Raw genomic sequence first — 15,792 nt, 5'->3', positions numbered from 1 at the left:
ACAATGTGATGTCATCACCCACATACTCACTTACCTCATCGTTTTCCCCTCTTAAATCATATTCCAAGTTTCATAAAGCACAGATAGGCCCGTTATGACAGATTCACGCTAGTATCCTGGCTTTGCATTTGAATGTTTGAGCTACTGTGTGTGTTCTATCACAAAGGAGCCACAAGAGAATGTTAGATTTGACACTCGCCACTCTTGCTTCATCCTGCCCTGCTGTCACAGCTTGGGCCAACAGCACCAGGATGTGACCAATCCTGACAAATTAAACTGGAAAGTCAGTGTCAGAAAGAAAGCGATTATTGTACCCTGGCATGATGGGAAACCCAGAGTTGCAGAGAGGAAGAAAACGTGAGAATAAGGCAAGAAAGGCACACTGAACGAGGAAGAGCACAACGAGGTGTTTTTAAAAGGTGTTCACATAGTAGCAGGGTGGGGGGTGGAATTTAAATAATTTTATCTAAATAAACTACCATGTGTCAGGCACATGTGGAAAGGGATGATTTTTGATGCACTGACCTCCGAAACGTGATTCAAATAAACTTCACACCTTGGGAAGCCAGGTCTGTCAGCACTAACTTCTGACCCTACGTATCTACTGGCACAGAAAAAATCCACTCAATACTATGTCTTGGTTGGTATGTCTGTCAAATACAGTATAATGCAAGAGTGTATGGTCCATTTGGCTTTTCACACTTGAAATTGTTAACCCTGGGTTGTCTTGTTCCATGTTTCACACTGTTCATGCTTAACACTGGGTTAGTAATGTGCACTGTATTTCTGTGACCCCACAAGCTATCATTCTGTGGAAGGCCTGTGTGGATTCATACAGCTCCCAGAAAAGGGCTGCTTTTCAGCAGAGGGGTGAAGGGCGGGCATTCGGTCAGAATCTGTCATGTGTGTGTATGTATCTGTGGGTTTCTAGTTTTATCTGGCCCTTTGCCAGTAGGAGCTGACTTACATGGACATGACAGCTTAGGAATCTTCATCTTTCATCAAAGAGAGATGTATAAACATACATATACATCAATCCAAAGCCTCTACTTATTTGACCACACCCATTTATGGTTAGCCATGCCCACTTTTAAAAGATTATCTCTGTAGGTATTTGATAACAGTCACCCACAGCCAGCTTCATTAACCCATTGCAATCATCAATCAGGAGGCTCTTTTTTTGGCTACACCCATTCTGGGTGAGCCACACCCCTTTATTAGATAGAGAAAATACTTTAATAGCCATTCACAGCCATCTTAAGCTACTGGTATTTTCAGAAGGCTCTGTTGCTTTTGCCATGCCCCTTTAGAACTAACTACTCTCTTTTAGTGAGATTTTTGTGCATGTATTTTATAAAGAATAAATGAATAGTCATTCACTGCTAGCTTTGCCAACCTAATGTAGCCATCAATCAGAAAGCTCTACTTTTTGACCACGCCGATTTATAGGCAACCACACCCATTTAGAGAAAAATGTGTTCAGGTATTTGACAAAGAGTACTTTACAGTCTTTAACTGTCAGCTTAATCAACCTACTGTACCCATCAATCAGAAGGCTCTACTTTCGGACCGACCCATTAAAGTTAACGCCCTTTATAGAGATTTTTGTGGAGGCATTTGTGACATATAACAGCCAGTTTCATCAACCCATATTTTTGCCTGCATGTGCTGTGTACAGCCATGTCCCTGGGCAAAGAAGGTCCAGCTGTTCTTCGAGTAGTTGAATAGCCCATAGCATTAGACTCTAATAACAGGGTCTTTGACATGCTTAATAAATCATTAATGGAAAACTTCTTCGCCCTTCCCTCAACCCACAGAAAAACTGTCCTGCTGAGGAAGGAGATCTTCCACTCCTTCATGCTTTTGTGTCCCAAATCAAATTGCCTGTGGGTCTTTGTATTGGACTATATATTCATCTCCTAACTGTTCCCAAACAGATGAAACCGCCATCTTGGCTCAAGAGGACATCAGTTTCCTGAAGTAGTTCTGTATCATTTGACCTGGAGACTGGGAGTTTACATGTCTTGAGAAGTAGTGAAACTCATATCAGTTATAGTAACCTTTCAATGTTTCTTAATCAGTTGCAATGCAAGAAGCATCAAGTGGTTAGTAATTTGTCTTCCCAAAAATGTAGCACAAGACGAAATAGCAGCCAACCAGAGCATTTTTATGTTTAATATACAGTTACGTGGAGCGGATCTGTAGGCAAAGCATCAACCATCAATCAAGAAATGCAATTTGAATCTTGTTCAGATTCATTCTTCTATTACAGTGTATTGCTCTTGTGCATCTTAAAGCAAGTTAAACTAACTTTTCTCCTGTTTATTGTGACTTCTCTCCACATTCATTCATGTGAAAAGACTAACCAGCTCACCCTCTGCTAATCACCCTCCACCCTCAAATATTCACAGAAAAGTACCTTTCATTAGATAACTCTATCCTTTCTGTCTTTTTTGTTTCGATCGACAGTAAAGCCAAGGAATTCTTTATCTTTGGCTAATTGCTGGAGGATGATGTGGTAATAAAATAATGTGTCCTATTTTTCAAATCCAGTCTTTTTCCATTTAATGTGTTTTTAGCTCTGTCATGAACCTTGTCATATTATAAGATCAGTGCTAAAGTGCTATTTTTGTTATGCTTTTATATAAAATATTACAATGCCTGCATAGAATTTTATTATTTACACACACATTTCCTAATATTGTATTGTTCAAGCTTAGTTCTCAATACAACTGCTAAAGCTGAAGTGTGTGATTTCTACTCCACTAACATCACCAAACGAAACTGCAAAATTAACTGTTTTCAGACAGGTTTTCCAAACACTTCCCACCATCTTCCATTGTTTGACAAACAGATAGTCCAGCCCCAAACTCACTGCATTGGTTGAGCCAAGGTTGCTGTGTCCGACCAGTCAGATGCTCAAACAAACAGCAATGTTTCCACTGTTTGGGGAAATCCACCTACTAAAGGATTACTAATAATTTTCTTTGCATTTTAATCTGAGAAAGAATTACACACATCAGCTTTTACTGTGTCTAATAACAACAGATTACATTTGAAAAGCATTTGTTTGTTCAAATGTCTTGCTATGGTGATTTTTAATTGTGTTTATGCTTCCTTATTTCCTCTATCTGTCCCGTCCTGTGTTTGTTTGTTTACCCAGAGACCTGTGCGGTGAATAACGGCGGTTGCGATCTTACTTGCAAAGACACAGCCACTGGGGTGCGCTGCAGCTGTCCGGTGGGCTTCACCCTACAACCTGATGGCAAGACCTGCAAAGGTCAGTGTGCGTTTATGTAGATGCGAGTTGTTTGTGTGTGAGTGACTTGTGTTTAAAGTCACGAGGAGCATATCTCTGTTTTTCCTCCCTCCGTGAGCTCCTGAATGTCAGGGAGCAATTTGAGATTTCCTGTATTTAGACTGCGAGGCTCGGATCAAATTGGAGACACATTATTTAATGAATTCTTTTGCTCAAAATGGTCAGGTATCGCTGGGTGTACGTATGTGTGTGTGGATGGGCGGATGTGTGGGGGTGTGTGATCCCAAGCCAAGACCAACTCACTCTACGTCTGTGTGTCCTGTTGTGTGGAATGGGTCGATGATGGTCATGTTGTTGTTGCTCTGGCCGCGAAGCATTTCTCCTTCCGAAATTCTAGCTTTGACGTCAATGGCCAGGGGTTTCAAAGTAAGACTGCCGTGAAGAGATCTTGGCACAGGGTGATGGTGGGTTCTCTCTAAACAAACACATGCAAGAACTCACTGACCATACTTTGGACTGGAAACTTGCGCACTGAAGACTTGAAAAGTAGTCTACCTAAGTTTGAAAATGAATGAGTGTGTGTGGATGTGCATATGGGTGATTTACTATAGCATCTTAGAGTGGAAGGTGTGGCACCTGTAGGCTTGAAATTATCTTTTTATTCTTTTCTTTTCCTGGGTGGTTGTCATAGTGATTAGGTGTGTTTATGTGACCCTTTCTTCAAAAAGGAAGAGAATGTAGCACATATGTGCGTAAAAGAGTTTAGACGGCCCTGTCTGCACCAAACAGCAATAACGCCTCCACATAACCAACCAATGTTTGATTAGTGAGGCTGTCATACAAAATCTGGGCTTCATATATACGCACACACACACATTCATGCACACGCAAAGCACCATCCTAAAGTCAGCACGTGGAAGTCTATAATGCCTGTAGAGCAGTGTTGGGAGTAATCTGATTACAAAGTAATTTGTTATGTGCGTAATTTATATTTGTAGAACGCTTTTCACAACACACATAGTTTCAAAGCAGCTTTACAGAAAATTATGCTATAATGTTTGTAATGTCTTAAAATCTTTATTTAGTAGTTTAAATAAAAAATGTGATCGAATATCGTGCCTTAAATATTTGTCTTTAGTCCCCCAGTGAGCAAACCAAAGTCGACTGTGGCAAGGAACACAAAACCTTGGGAGAAAACATGCTTAGCTGTGGGAGCCAGTTCCTCTCTGGCTATTTAGCAAGATATCTAGCAATATTAGTTATCTGTGTAGTACAAGTCATTTACTGACATTCCCATTCATCTCAATGGGAGTTTCTTGTCTGGTGCAGCATGAAAGCATGTGATTTGAAATCTGATGAGTTTGCTCACAGAATCTGGGAACGTTTTAAGCCAATCACCTGTGCCTTAAAATTCCATGTGACTAATCACTTTGGAGCTGCAGAAAAAGGACATCATGACAGTGCTGACCGGCTCATGGCATCACAAGTGCATACACGTTCCCAAGCCCTCCCAAGCTCAGATTGTAAAGCATTCAACTTATTTGTAAGGTGCTTTCTTCCCTGAAGTTTCGCTAGTTGCTACACTCTACATTATTTACAACTGTTTTGTCAGACCAGCAAAGCAGCCACGTAACTCCACCCTTTCCACTACGTATAGACACCAGCGCTGAGTGCATGAAGTGTCCAACATTCTACACACCATTTTGAGGGTTGAAGAAGTACATCATCCAGGTACTCGTACACTTTCTTTTGTTGCATTTTTAGTGTTAAAATACTACTCACACTTACATTTCAAAATGAAGTAGAATAGTGAGAAGTGTGTGGTTTGGGACGTGCCTCATGACCCATTGATTTAAGCTTGTGCTAAATGTACTTCTTGAATATTATGGCTTTGAAAGTGTGATATTGTGTATGTGTGTTGTCACTATGAAGTGTTATGTGTGTCTGCATTCGTACTATAAGATGGATGTTGGTCTGGTTTGGCTGTGACCCACCCTAATAGTTAGGCCTGCCTGAGGGTCTACCTTCATAAATCCAACATGAGCCTTTAGATCTGCTCAGTGACACACCATTTATCACACACAAACACATGTTGGTGCAGCTATCATTATGAGGACTGTCCATAGACAAAATTATTTCTATACTGTATGAACTATAGATTCTATCCCCTAACCCTACCCCTAAACCAAACCCTCACAAAAAACTTTCTGCATTTTTACATTTTCAATAAAACTTAATTTAGTATGTTTTTTAAGCGATTTTAATAATGGGGACACTAGAAATGTCCTCATAAACTAAATATTTTAGCATAATACCTTTGTAATGACCAGTTTGAAACCTGAAAAAGTCCCCGTAAACCACTTAAACCTGCCCACACACACACACACTCACACTCACACACACACACAAACATGATGGTGCGGCTATCCTTATGAGGACTTTCAATAGACATAATGATTTTTATACTGTACGATCTATAAAAAACTTTCTTCATTTTTACATTTTCAAAAAAATCATTTGAAGTGATTTGAATTATTGGGACACTAGAAATGTCCTCATAAACCACATTTATAGCATAATACCCTTGTAACTACCTGTTTGTAACCTAAAAAAATATCCTTGTAAACCACATAAACATGCCCACACACACACACACACACACACACGCACATACTTTGCGTCAAGTTACCGCTGACTGCCTGTTATTGATCTTTTTAAAAATAGCATGTACTAACGTTCTGTAGCAGATATGAATGCGGACTGAACATCCAGCTAAAGATATTATATAGACTGTAGCTGTGAACATTAGATCTGACAGACTGACACTGAAGGCTTCTCCTTTCAGTTAGGTAGCAAGTGTGAGCAAGCAGCGGTTTTTAAGCTTCTCCTTTGATGGTCCATTTAATTGAGTCATTGGTGTGATGCCTCTGATTTAAAGCTGATTGGTTGGTGGTAGGACACTCTCGTTGCACTACCCTTCCTGCACATAGGTCCATGCACTGCGACGCTGCCAGATTCCCCTGAGAGAGAGGAGAGAGAGAGAGAGAGAGAGAGAGAGAAAAATGAAACACTCCAGTCCCCAACTATGCCGACATTTGGTCCTCGGCCAGCTGGGCAGCGGTCCTCTGGGACACCGGGCAATGGCACTGGACCTCGACTCCTGGCGGACGGTAGCGAGCTCCTCTGGCAGATGTCAGCGTCTCCATCACCTCCTGGTGGACGGCAGCAAGCTCTCCCACCCCCAGGAAGATGGTATCAGCTCCTCTGCCCTCTAGCGACTGGCAGTGACTCCTCCGCTTCATGGTGGATGGCAGCGACTCCTTCATCTCCTGGCAAAAGGCAGCAGGCTCCTCCGCCTTCGGGCAAACTGCTCCAGTACCACCGTATCATACCTCCTTGGTGCCGCGACCCTCCCCCAGCAACGAGGGGTTTTCTGACAGATCGTCTTCCTCCTATACTGGCTTTTGGCACCACTGTGTCAGATTCTGCCTTCCCTACCAAGGAGTAAGTGGGAACTGGAGTGAACAATCAACAGAACTTTTAACATCAAACTCAAATTTAAACAGTACAATGAAACATAGACACACACACACACACACACACACACACACACACAGTCATGTGCGTTTCTCTCTTTCGCTCTTCAACTGGCATCTCCGGCTCATCCTTATCCGCCTCCCGGCGGATTAGGACGATTCTGTGCCGGTTGTGCATCTTCATGGCCCGGCCATGCCCTCCTCCTTGTCACACAGACTATTTAACTGATGTTAAATGGGTTAGATTAAAGTTCTCCAAGATACTGTAGGGACAGATGAAAGAGCAATAATGATAGGTGTTCAGCTCTCATATGTAATTGGGATGCAACTGTTGCACATAAAAAAAAGACAGCACTGCCACTTACATAATTACCACGGCGACTCTGCACATATACCAACTTTAACCATAGACTAAACAAAAAGCACATCACATAGAGAGCATGCTTCTATAATCAGTATATGTGGGTATGTGTAAATGTCACATATACATTTGATTAAAATATCCTTTCCTTATTTCTTCAGATCACCCCCCAAGCCCACCCCCCCACCCCCCTTTACGGATTCACCGGGAGCTGTCCTGTCTTGCCTTAGTAACATCATAATTTCAAAATAAACTATTTAGTGTATGTTTTAATCTCCTGAATTTGATAAAAGGCCCTTCAGCAGCGATGACAGACACGAGAGCCCAGCCAGCCTGTTGAAAGACATTAGCTTGATGGCCCAAAGAAAGGGTGAGAGAAAGACAGACAGAGAGAGAGAGAGGTGGGAATGGATGAAGAGAGTGATTGAAATGTCTGTGAACAGTTTCCAGATGTTTGATTAGAAGGTGTTTGTGTGGTGTCATCAGGAGAAATGAATTATGAGAGTGAACATGGTGTTCTGCATATGTGTTGTTGTGGTTGAATGTGCTTTGCTTCTTGTATGTGTGGCGTACATTTCATGTGAACATTTGGGGGACAAGGGTCCTGGTGAGGACACCAATACATAATCATCCCATACTGAGAACCTCAGCACATCCCTTGGAAAGACCTGAGATGATAAAGGTTGTTCAATAGGCCAGCTCTATTTTTTGGCATCATTCTCTCCATCAGTTCTCTTACACTCTGTTTGTATTAACACATGTCAAGCCCAGTAATCCACAAAAGAGCAGCAAGGGCAGCATCACCTCAGATGACTCTGCATGCTCTGAAGCGTTTTAGAGTCAGGCGAAATCATGCTGGTTTTTCCTGGCGGCTCTGGACAAGCAGTGCCTGTTATTACATGGCAAAATCCCTTTATGAACAAAGCAAATAAAACAGGCCATTTAAATCTCCAAAAAATACACTGGCGTACTCAAGAGCGCATTTCTCAGAGATTAGTTAGCCTGAGGTGAGCAGCCTGAAAACGATCTGTGAAAAAGTTCCTTTTGTTGAAAACTGGACCCTGTAGCTCTGTCCCAACTTATTTGTAGAGGTTCATGTTTCCACAAATGTATTCATTTTAATTGCTTTTTTCTCTAAATATTTGGTAAAGCTACACACATCCCTGAGTGTGGATGTTTGCTCCAGAACTCTTAGGGATTTCACATTCTTCATGTGAGTTTTCAACACAGAGTGACAAATAGTCTTTCTTTCTTTCTTTCTTTCTTGAAGTTTCTCAGTTTTTTAGCAAATCAAGTTAGATCTAATGATGTTTCTGTCAAACTGGTTTTGGGCAATTGTTAGCTGGTCAGTCTGGGAGAGATGTCCTCATTTAGATGTGTTAATATGTGTGTGCTTACTTACACGCTCTCCGTTATCTCTTTTGTCTCTCATTAATATTCGCTCTCTGTCTTTGCCCCAGCAGTTGTTTATCATTTACAGATGTGAAAATGTTCTATGTATTTGCTTAAACTCAAAGCTTATTTAGTCCCATTAAACTTAATTATGTGGAATCTCATTAGCCCCCTGCCTGTGCTCAGGAGCCACTGGAATAACGTGTATGTGTATAAGTGTGTGTTTTGGTGGAAGTGTGAATGCTAAATCACTGTTAAACATTCCATTATGTCATAAATGACTCGATAATTTTGTTATCCTTTTGTTACCCTGTGACTGAATCAGCATGAAGTTTAATTATTTGTCAAGAAATACATGATCAAGCATATATTTAGCATCTAAACAACTACACTTATAATAAAAATGGTTCTAAATTGTACCAAATAAGGGAACTTGGGCTTGAAAACAATAGCAGAACCCTTTTTGGTGTTAAATAGAACCCTTTTTTGAAGGTTCCATAAAGAACCATTCATTGAAAGTGCTATATAGAACCACAATAGTGCTATAAAGAACATTTTTGATGCAAGGAGTTTTTGAAATATTTGTTTTACCCCCTATATATCTGCTCCTACAAAACATTATTGCCTCAATTATGGGTTTTCATCAAATATAAGCAAACAAACAAATAAAAGCAAGGCATGTGTCAATTAAGTACTTTTATTTTCTAGTTAAATGAAACATTTTAGAAAAATAACAATGCTTTTACAGCAATCATTAGTACATTCATTAAAAAAACAGAGTAAATTAATAAATGACATATTAAAAAAGATATCTTACCTGTGGAGAGTTGGTCGGTTCTCCTGTCATCAATGACGTGGTGGCTTTGAAATAGTTTATTGACAGTTATATTCAAAAATCAAAAGGGCGGGAATAAAGAACCCCCAATGCCCTACGCAAAGAACCATTTCAGCACATAAGGGTTCTTCAGGAAGATATGGTTCTAAATTGAAACGTTAAGGTCAGTCAAGAACCTTTGATGAACCCTCTTATTTAGAGTGTACTTTCTGATTCATTTTCCAGGTTAAAACAATTACTTAAAGGCTAAACGCTTTTGTCAGACACGTTACACATCCTACATCAGCTGTTCTGAAAATATTTACTGTATTATATGATATATAAGTTGCTAATCATATGTGTTTTGTGGGCTTCATCTGACAGGTAGACAGGAAATAAACTGTCAGATTTGATAAAGCACTTCCTCTAGGTCATGGGGATTGTGGCTGACCTCACAGCACAGGCTCACACTTGCTTTTATCAGCCATCTACAGTGTTCTTATGCTACCGACAGAAAACAGCTCAACAGTTGAACAGTTCTTTAATCTTTCTTGAGATGTTTTTACAGGCTGAGGCTAGAAAAGTAGTTTCTGAAGTTAACTACAGTATTACTTTTAGTATTAGTATTAAAAGTAGTATTTAGAACATTCCTAATGTTCAAAATCAAATCAAATCAAATCACTTTATTGTCACCCGACCATATACACAAGTGCAACAGTGGGTGAAAATCTTGTGTGCAGTTCCGAGCAACATAGCAGACAGTGACGAGACATATACAAATTACAATAAACAACATATTTACACAACACAATTTACATATCTAATGTACACATAATTACACAACACAATAATAATATACAATATACAGTAAACAATACACACAGTATAGAATACACATACAATAAAAAAAAAAATATATATATATATATATATATATATATATATATATATTAATATCAATATTAATATCATCATTTTATTTGTTTCAGTATCATTATTAGTATCAGTATTAGTGCTAATATTAATATTAGTATTTAGTATTAGTACTACTGCTAGTATTAGTTAGTACTTGTATTAGTATTGGCCTCAATTTTAGTGTTAATTAAGTATTAATTACGCAATATCACTCGAGCAAGAGTGCACTATGGCCCTACATCAGCCGTAGGTAATCACAGCACTGCTGATTTAGGGCCATAGTGCACGATTGCGAGTGTGATATTGCTTACATACAACAGTGCAATGAACAAGTAATTTTTATAAAATTAGGAAAAACTGAGTACGGTCATAAAAACGCATTTGTGCATTGAACTACTTTATTACGCGATGGATCTGAATCTGCCATTGCTCGTTCAAAACAAATGACGATCATCTGTTGCCACTCCCAAGCAGAGATGCTGTCAGCATTCTGAAGATCAGCTTTCCAAGCGGGGGTATTTCTACCTATTTATTCTATAGTTTCACTATAGAAACCGCAATGTCCTCCGCCATTTTAAACAGTATGTCCACTCCAATGTGGAAAGTCTGATAAGAAGTAAGCACCTTCAGTTTGTGTAATTAATCAGTCTGTTATTTCGCTCAGCTGTGATGAACCGTAATGCTGAAGTTGTTAATTTAAAGCCATTTCCTAGCTTTAGTTGTAGTAATACAAGCGATCATATAGTGCTGTATGTAAGCACTGAATGAAGCGGTTTCACTTCACATCACCAACTGGCTCATATTACACATAAAAATGATCTTTTGCCACCACCTGCTGGCTAACATATGTAATGTAAAAAAAAAGACATGGAAAAAAAGACAAACAGTAGCTCTTAACACATCTGCACTGCTCTTACACTTTAGTTTAGAACAGCATGAACACAAGTGGAGTGATACACACAGAGAAGCGTCCGAGTGCTGATGGTGTGAGACCATCAGTACTCATGGAACGTCCAATCAGATTTGAGAACCGGAACTAACTGTTGTATATACAGTATTAGTACTAGTGTTAGTATGAACATTAGCATGGAATTAGTGTGGAATTAACATATTAGTATTAATGTAATGAATATTAGTATTAATATGACTATTTAAATTAATATTAATGTGCACATTTGTATCGGTATTAGTATTGATATCAGTATCATTATTGGTATCAGTATCAGTGATAGTATTACCACAAGTATTAGTTAGTACTAGTATTAGTATTGATCTCAGTTTTACCATTAGTATTACTGTAATTGGTATACTTGCCAGTATGAACATTGGCATGGAATTAATGTGGAGTTCATGTATAAATATGAATGGAATTAGTATTAATATTACTATTTAAATTAATATTAATGTTCACATCAGCATTAGAGTCAGTATTAGTAACATTATCAGTATTGGTATTAGTATTAGTGTAAGAATTATTATTGTTATCAGTATTAGTGTTAGTGTTAATATAATTATTTAATATTAGTACTACTGTTAGTATTAGTTAGTACAAGTATTGGTCTCAGTTTTAGTGTTAATATTAATTACTAATAGTACTAGTGTTAGTATTGGTATCCATATTAACTTTAGCATGAAATTAGTTTGGAATTCATGTAATTGTATTAATAGCTATTAGTAGTATTAATAGTTAACACTGTGTAATGTTTACCTGAGTCCTTTAATAGTATTTCATGCATGTTTTTAAATTGTTTTCTAAAGCATGTATATTCGCCTAATAGTGTTCTACAAGCAACTGATTTACAGAGGTGCATTTCCAGTGGCATTGCTTGGATGGCAATTTGATTAAAATGTAAACTAATTAAAGATGAATATTTGTAACAATAACTATTACTGTAAGAATTGATTAGGAAATTGTGTGTGGGTGCTGCCCAATGTTTTATTAGCATGTGTATCAGTGGTCTTAACCTTAGTGGAAACATTCTGTACTACCTCAATTCAGTTAATATTAGAGCATTAGAGTGTGTTTGCTAGATCTACTTAAATAACTGCAAAGGAAACCCCAAACTCCTCCACACTCACACACTTTTTCTCACACACACACACACACACACACACACACACACACACACACACACACACACACACACACACACACACACACACACACACACACACACACAGTTTCCTACACATTTGTTGACGGAATTAGCTTTTATTGAGTTTGTGGAGGGCTTGCCAGGGTTGGCTGATATATTTAAGATGATGTTGTGGGACTGTGTGTGTATGTTTCTGCCTGTCTGTTTTTTTGTGAGTATTAGGAAAACTGTTTATGTATCCAAAAAGCTGTTTATGAGAGTACTTGTACTGGTTATTCACCCCTGCGTAACAGTGTTTTTGGCTTTCACTATATTTATCATTTCTCTTGCTCCTTCTCTCTTCTTTCCAGACATTGATGAGTGTTTGGAGAATAACGGTGGATGTGATCATTTCTGCCGAAACACGGTGGGGAGTTTCGAGTGCAGCTGTCAGAAAGGACACAAGCTCCTCACCAATGAGCGCACCTGTCAAGGTGGGTGATTGACAATTTTCAAACAAACTGCGAGGGAATTTATACCAACATTTTAAATGTTTGTGGGTGTTTGTTCTTTCATTATGACAGTTCTTGATTGACAATTGACAATTCTGTACTTACAAGACAAATACATACTCATGTTATGTTGTTCCAAACCCATATGACTTAAAAAAACCAACAACAACACCATAGAGCACTATAAAAGTAGTTCATTGGACTTGTGCGCTATGCTCCAAGTCTTCTGAGGTTATAGGATAGTGTTGTGGGAGGAACACACTGAAAATCTGACTTATTTTGCCCTTTTCAAGCTTGAAAGTCACTGGTCACTGTATACTGTTGTTGTATGGAAAGAGCAGCATGAACATTTAACAAAATGCTTTTTTGTCCAAAACATACAGGTTTGGAACAACATTAAGTGTTTAAATGATGATAGTATTTTCATTTTCAACTATCTCTTTAAAACCATTCATACCAGCTGAGCCACTGGGCAATATGGGGCAATAGGTACTTATTTTCTGGTATTGCAAAGCAGTTTACACACACTGTACTCTTCATCAGAAAGTCCTCATGCTCTCACTTTTGTTTGGTCGGGAAGCATGCATTTACAAAGCACTTGAGTTTACTAGAGGTGACTGGTGGCAGATTCCTAAAAGCATGTCGGAGCACGAGCAGTAGTGCAAACAGAAATTATTTTATTAAGCTCAACCAAAACACCACACCACCCTTTTCTTGGCTATCAGTGTGTGGTGTGTGTGTATGTGTGTGTGTGTTTACTTACACTGACAGGATGGCAATGAAGGGTATGTTGGTTAAGTATGTACAGGCAGTGTGCTACATGCAATAGTTATAATGATGCTTGCTTTGGCAAACAACAAAACCAAAAAGTTGTCAAAGGTGCGAATGTCAGGCTTTGTCTTGACGGATATTGATGGTTAAACCTCCATATTGGGAAATAGTTTCAACAGTTTTGTGTGTGTGAATTTATGTATTCATCTGTCGCAGATATTGATGAGTGCTCTTTCGAGAGGACGTGTGACCACATCTGCATCAACTACCCGGGTAGCTTTGAGTGTGTGTGTCACAAAGGCTACAGTCTTTACGGACTAACACACTGTGGTGGTGAGTTCACAATCTCCAAACACATAAAGATACTCATTACATATTTAAGTGGGAGAAAAGAAAAGAGAGAGAAAGCATTGACCTATCTGTTTGTGTGTGTATGTGTGTGTCAGATATTTACGAGTGCAGTATTAATAATGGGAGCTGTGAATACGGGTGTGTGAACACACAGGGCAGCTACGAGTGCGTGTGTCCCCCTGGACAAAAGCTCCACTGGAACAAGAAGGACTGTGTTGGTAAGTCCTTGTGTCATTCCCTAAATATTCCATAATGTTTGACGTTTTCATGATAAATGTACCTTGTTTGTCCCTCAGAGGTGGTAAAATGCCTCCCGAATGGGAAGCCGGCACCTCGTGCTCAGCTCAGCTGCACCAAGACAGGTGGAGGGGAAGTGTGTTCACTGTCCTGTCCTTCAAATGCCCTTTTCCTGGCAGGTCAGTTCCTAATTTTGTCTTATTTCTGTGGTCCCACTTTACATTAGGATTCTTTCACTACTAATTACTAACATGAAAATACATACAATACAATGCATTTGTGGAGGAACTACATGTTGTTCTGCAAAATCTCTCAAAATTCACATTAGCTGTTATCGAGGTTGAGGTAAGGGAAGGTTTAGGAGTACTGGTAAAATTAGGGTTTGGGGTTAGGTTAAGGGTTGGGCTAGGGTTAGGAATAGGGGTGAGGTTAACAGTGTACAGTAATTACAGTTGTAATTAAATGCAGGTACTTTAAATGCAAGTACAATGCAACAACACTTATTTACATAACAAGTACATTGTATCAAATGCTTAAAGGAATAGTCATTTACTCACCCTCATGTCATCCCAGATGTATTTTATATGACTTTCTTATTCCTGCAGAACATAAACAGAGATATTTAGAAAAATATCTCAGCTCTGTAGGTCCATACAATGCAAGTGAATGGATGCCTTAACTTTGAAGCTCTAAAAAGCCCATAAAGGCAGCATAAAAGTAATCCATAAGTCTCCAGTTGTTACATCCACATCTTCTGAAGTGATATGATAGGTGTGGGTGAGAAACAGATCAATAGTTATGTCCTTTTATACTGTCAATACACACTTTCACTTTCACATTTAGCTACCTAATGGTTGTGGCTGGTCAAATGTAGAAATGTATTGGTAGAAATTACTTAAATGTAGATCTTTTCTCACCTTCACCTATCTTATCTCTTCTGAAGACATACATTTAACCACTGGAGTTGTATGGATTACTTTTATGCTGCCTTTATGTACTTTATGTAGAGCTTCCAATTTACAGCCACCATTCACTTGTATTGTATGGACTTACAGAACTATAGAGGTCAATACAATGAATATAGTTGTAATCAATGTGATTCTATGCTGTTTTGATAAATTCATTGCAGTTTGATATGTGTAGCTTGAATTATTTGACATAATGTGCATTATAAACCGTATGTCTGGTCACTTCCTCACAAATATGGTAGAAGACAATATTTAAACAGAGCAAGGCACTATTTTTGCCCTATGCTGCCCTCTAGTGGTTCAAACCATATATCACATATTTAAACGCCAACATGCTGGTAACTTTAAAGGCAAAGTTCACCCAAAAATGAAAATTAATGTAAATTGATTATTTACTCACCTTCATGTTATCCCAGGTGTGTTTGACTTTCTTTCTTCACCAGAACAAATTTAAAGAAAAACATAAAACAATCTTAGCTCAGTGGGTCCTTAAAATGCAAGTCAATGGAGATTTCCCTTTTGATGCTCTAAACCTCAGTCAGCATAAATGTTATCAGTAAGAATCCTGTGGTTAAATTAATGTCTTCTTAAGTGATACGAT

General features: G+C 38.7%; 1 protein-coding gene across 2 annotated transcripts in view; it reads left to right on the top strand.

Annotated features, from left to right (window-relative positions):
• Window positions 1–15,792, top strand: part of LOC127639164 (signal peptide, CUB and EGF-like domain-containing protein 1) — a 101,738-nt gene that overhangs the window by 70,248 nt on the left and 15,698 nt on the right. For both annotated transcript variants that reach the window (XM_052121043.1, XM_052121042.1), the window contains 5 exons: window positions 3,164–3,280; window positions 12,724–12,846; window positions 13,852–13,968; window positions 14,082–14,204; window positions 14,283–14,402. In XM_052121043.1, the coding sequence (XP_051977003.1) occupies window positions 3,164–3,280; window positions 12,724–12,846; window positions 13,852–13,968; window positions 14,082–14,204; window positions 14,283–14,402 (600 nt within the window). The remainder of the gene's footprint in view (window positions 1–3,163; window positions 3,281–12,723; window positions 12,847–13,851; window positions 13,969–14,081; window positions 14,205–14,282; window positions 14,403–15,792) is intronic.

The sequence above is a fragment of the Xyrauchen texanus genome, chromosome 47 (assembly GCF_025860055.1).
Source record: "Xyrauchen texanus isolate HMW12.3.18 chromosome 47, RBS_HiC_50CHRs, whole genome shotgun sequence".
In the NCBI taxonomy this organism is placed as follows: domain Eukaryota; kingdom Metazoa; phylum Chordata; class Actinopteri; order Cypriniformes; family Catostomidae; genus Xyrauchen; species Xyrauchen texanus.
This window is presented reverse-complemented; position numbering and strand designations above follow the sequence as displayed.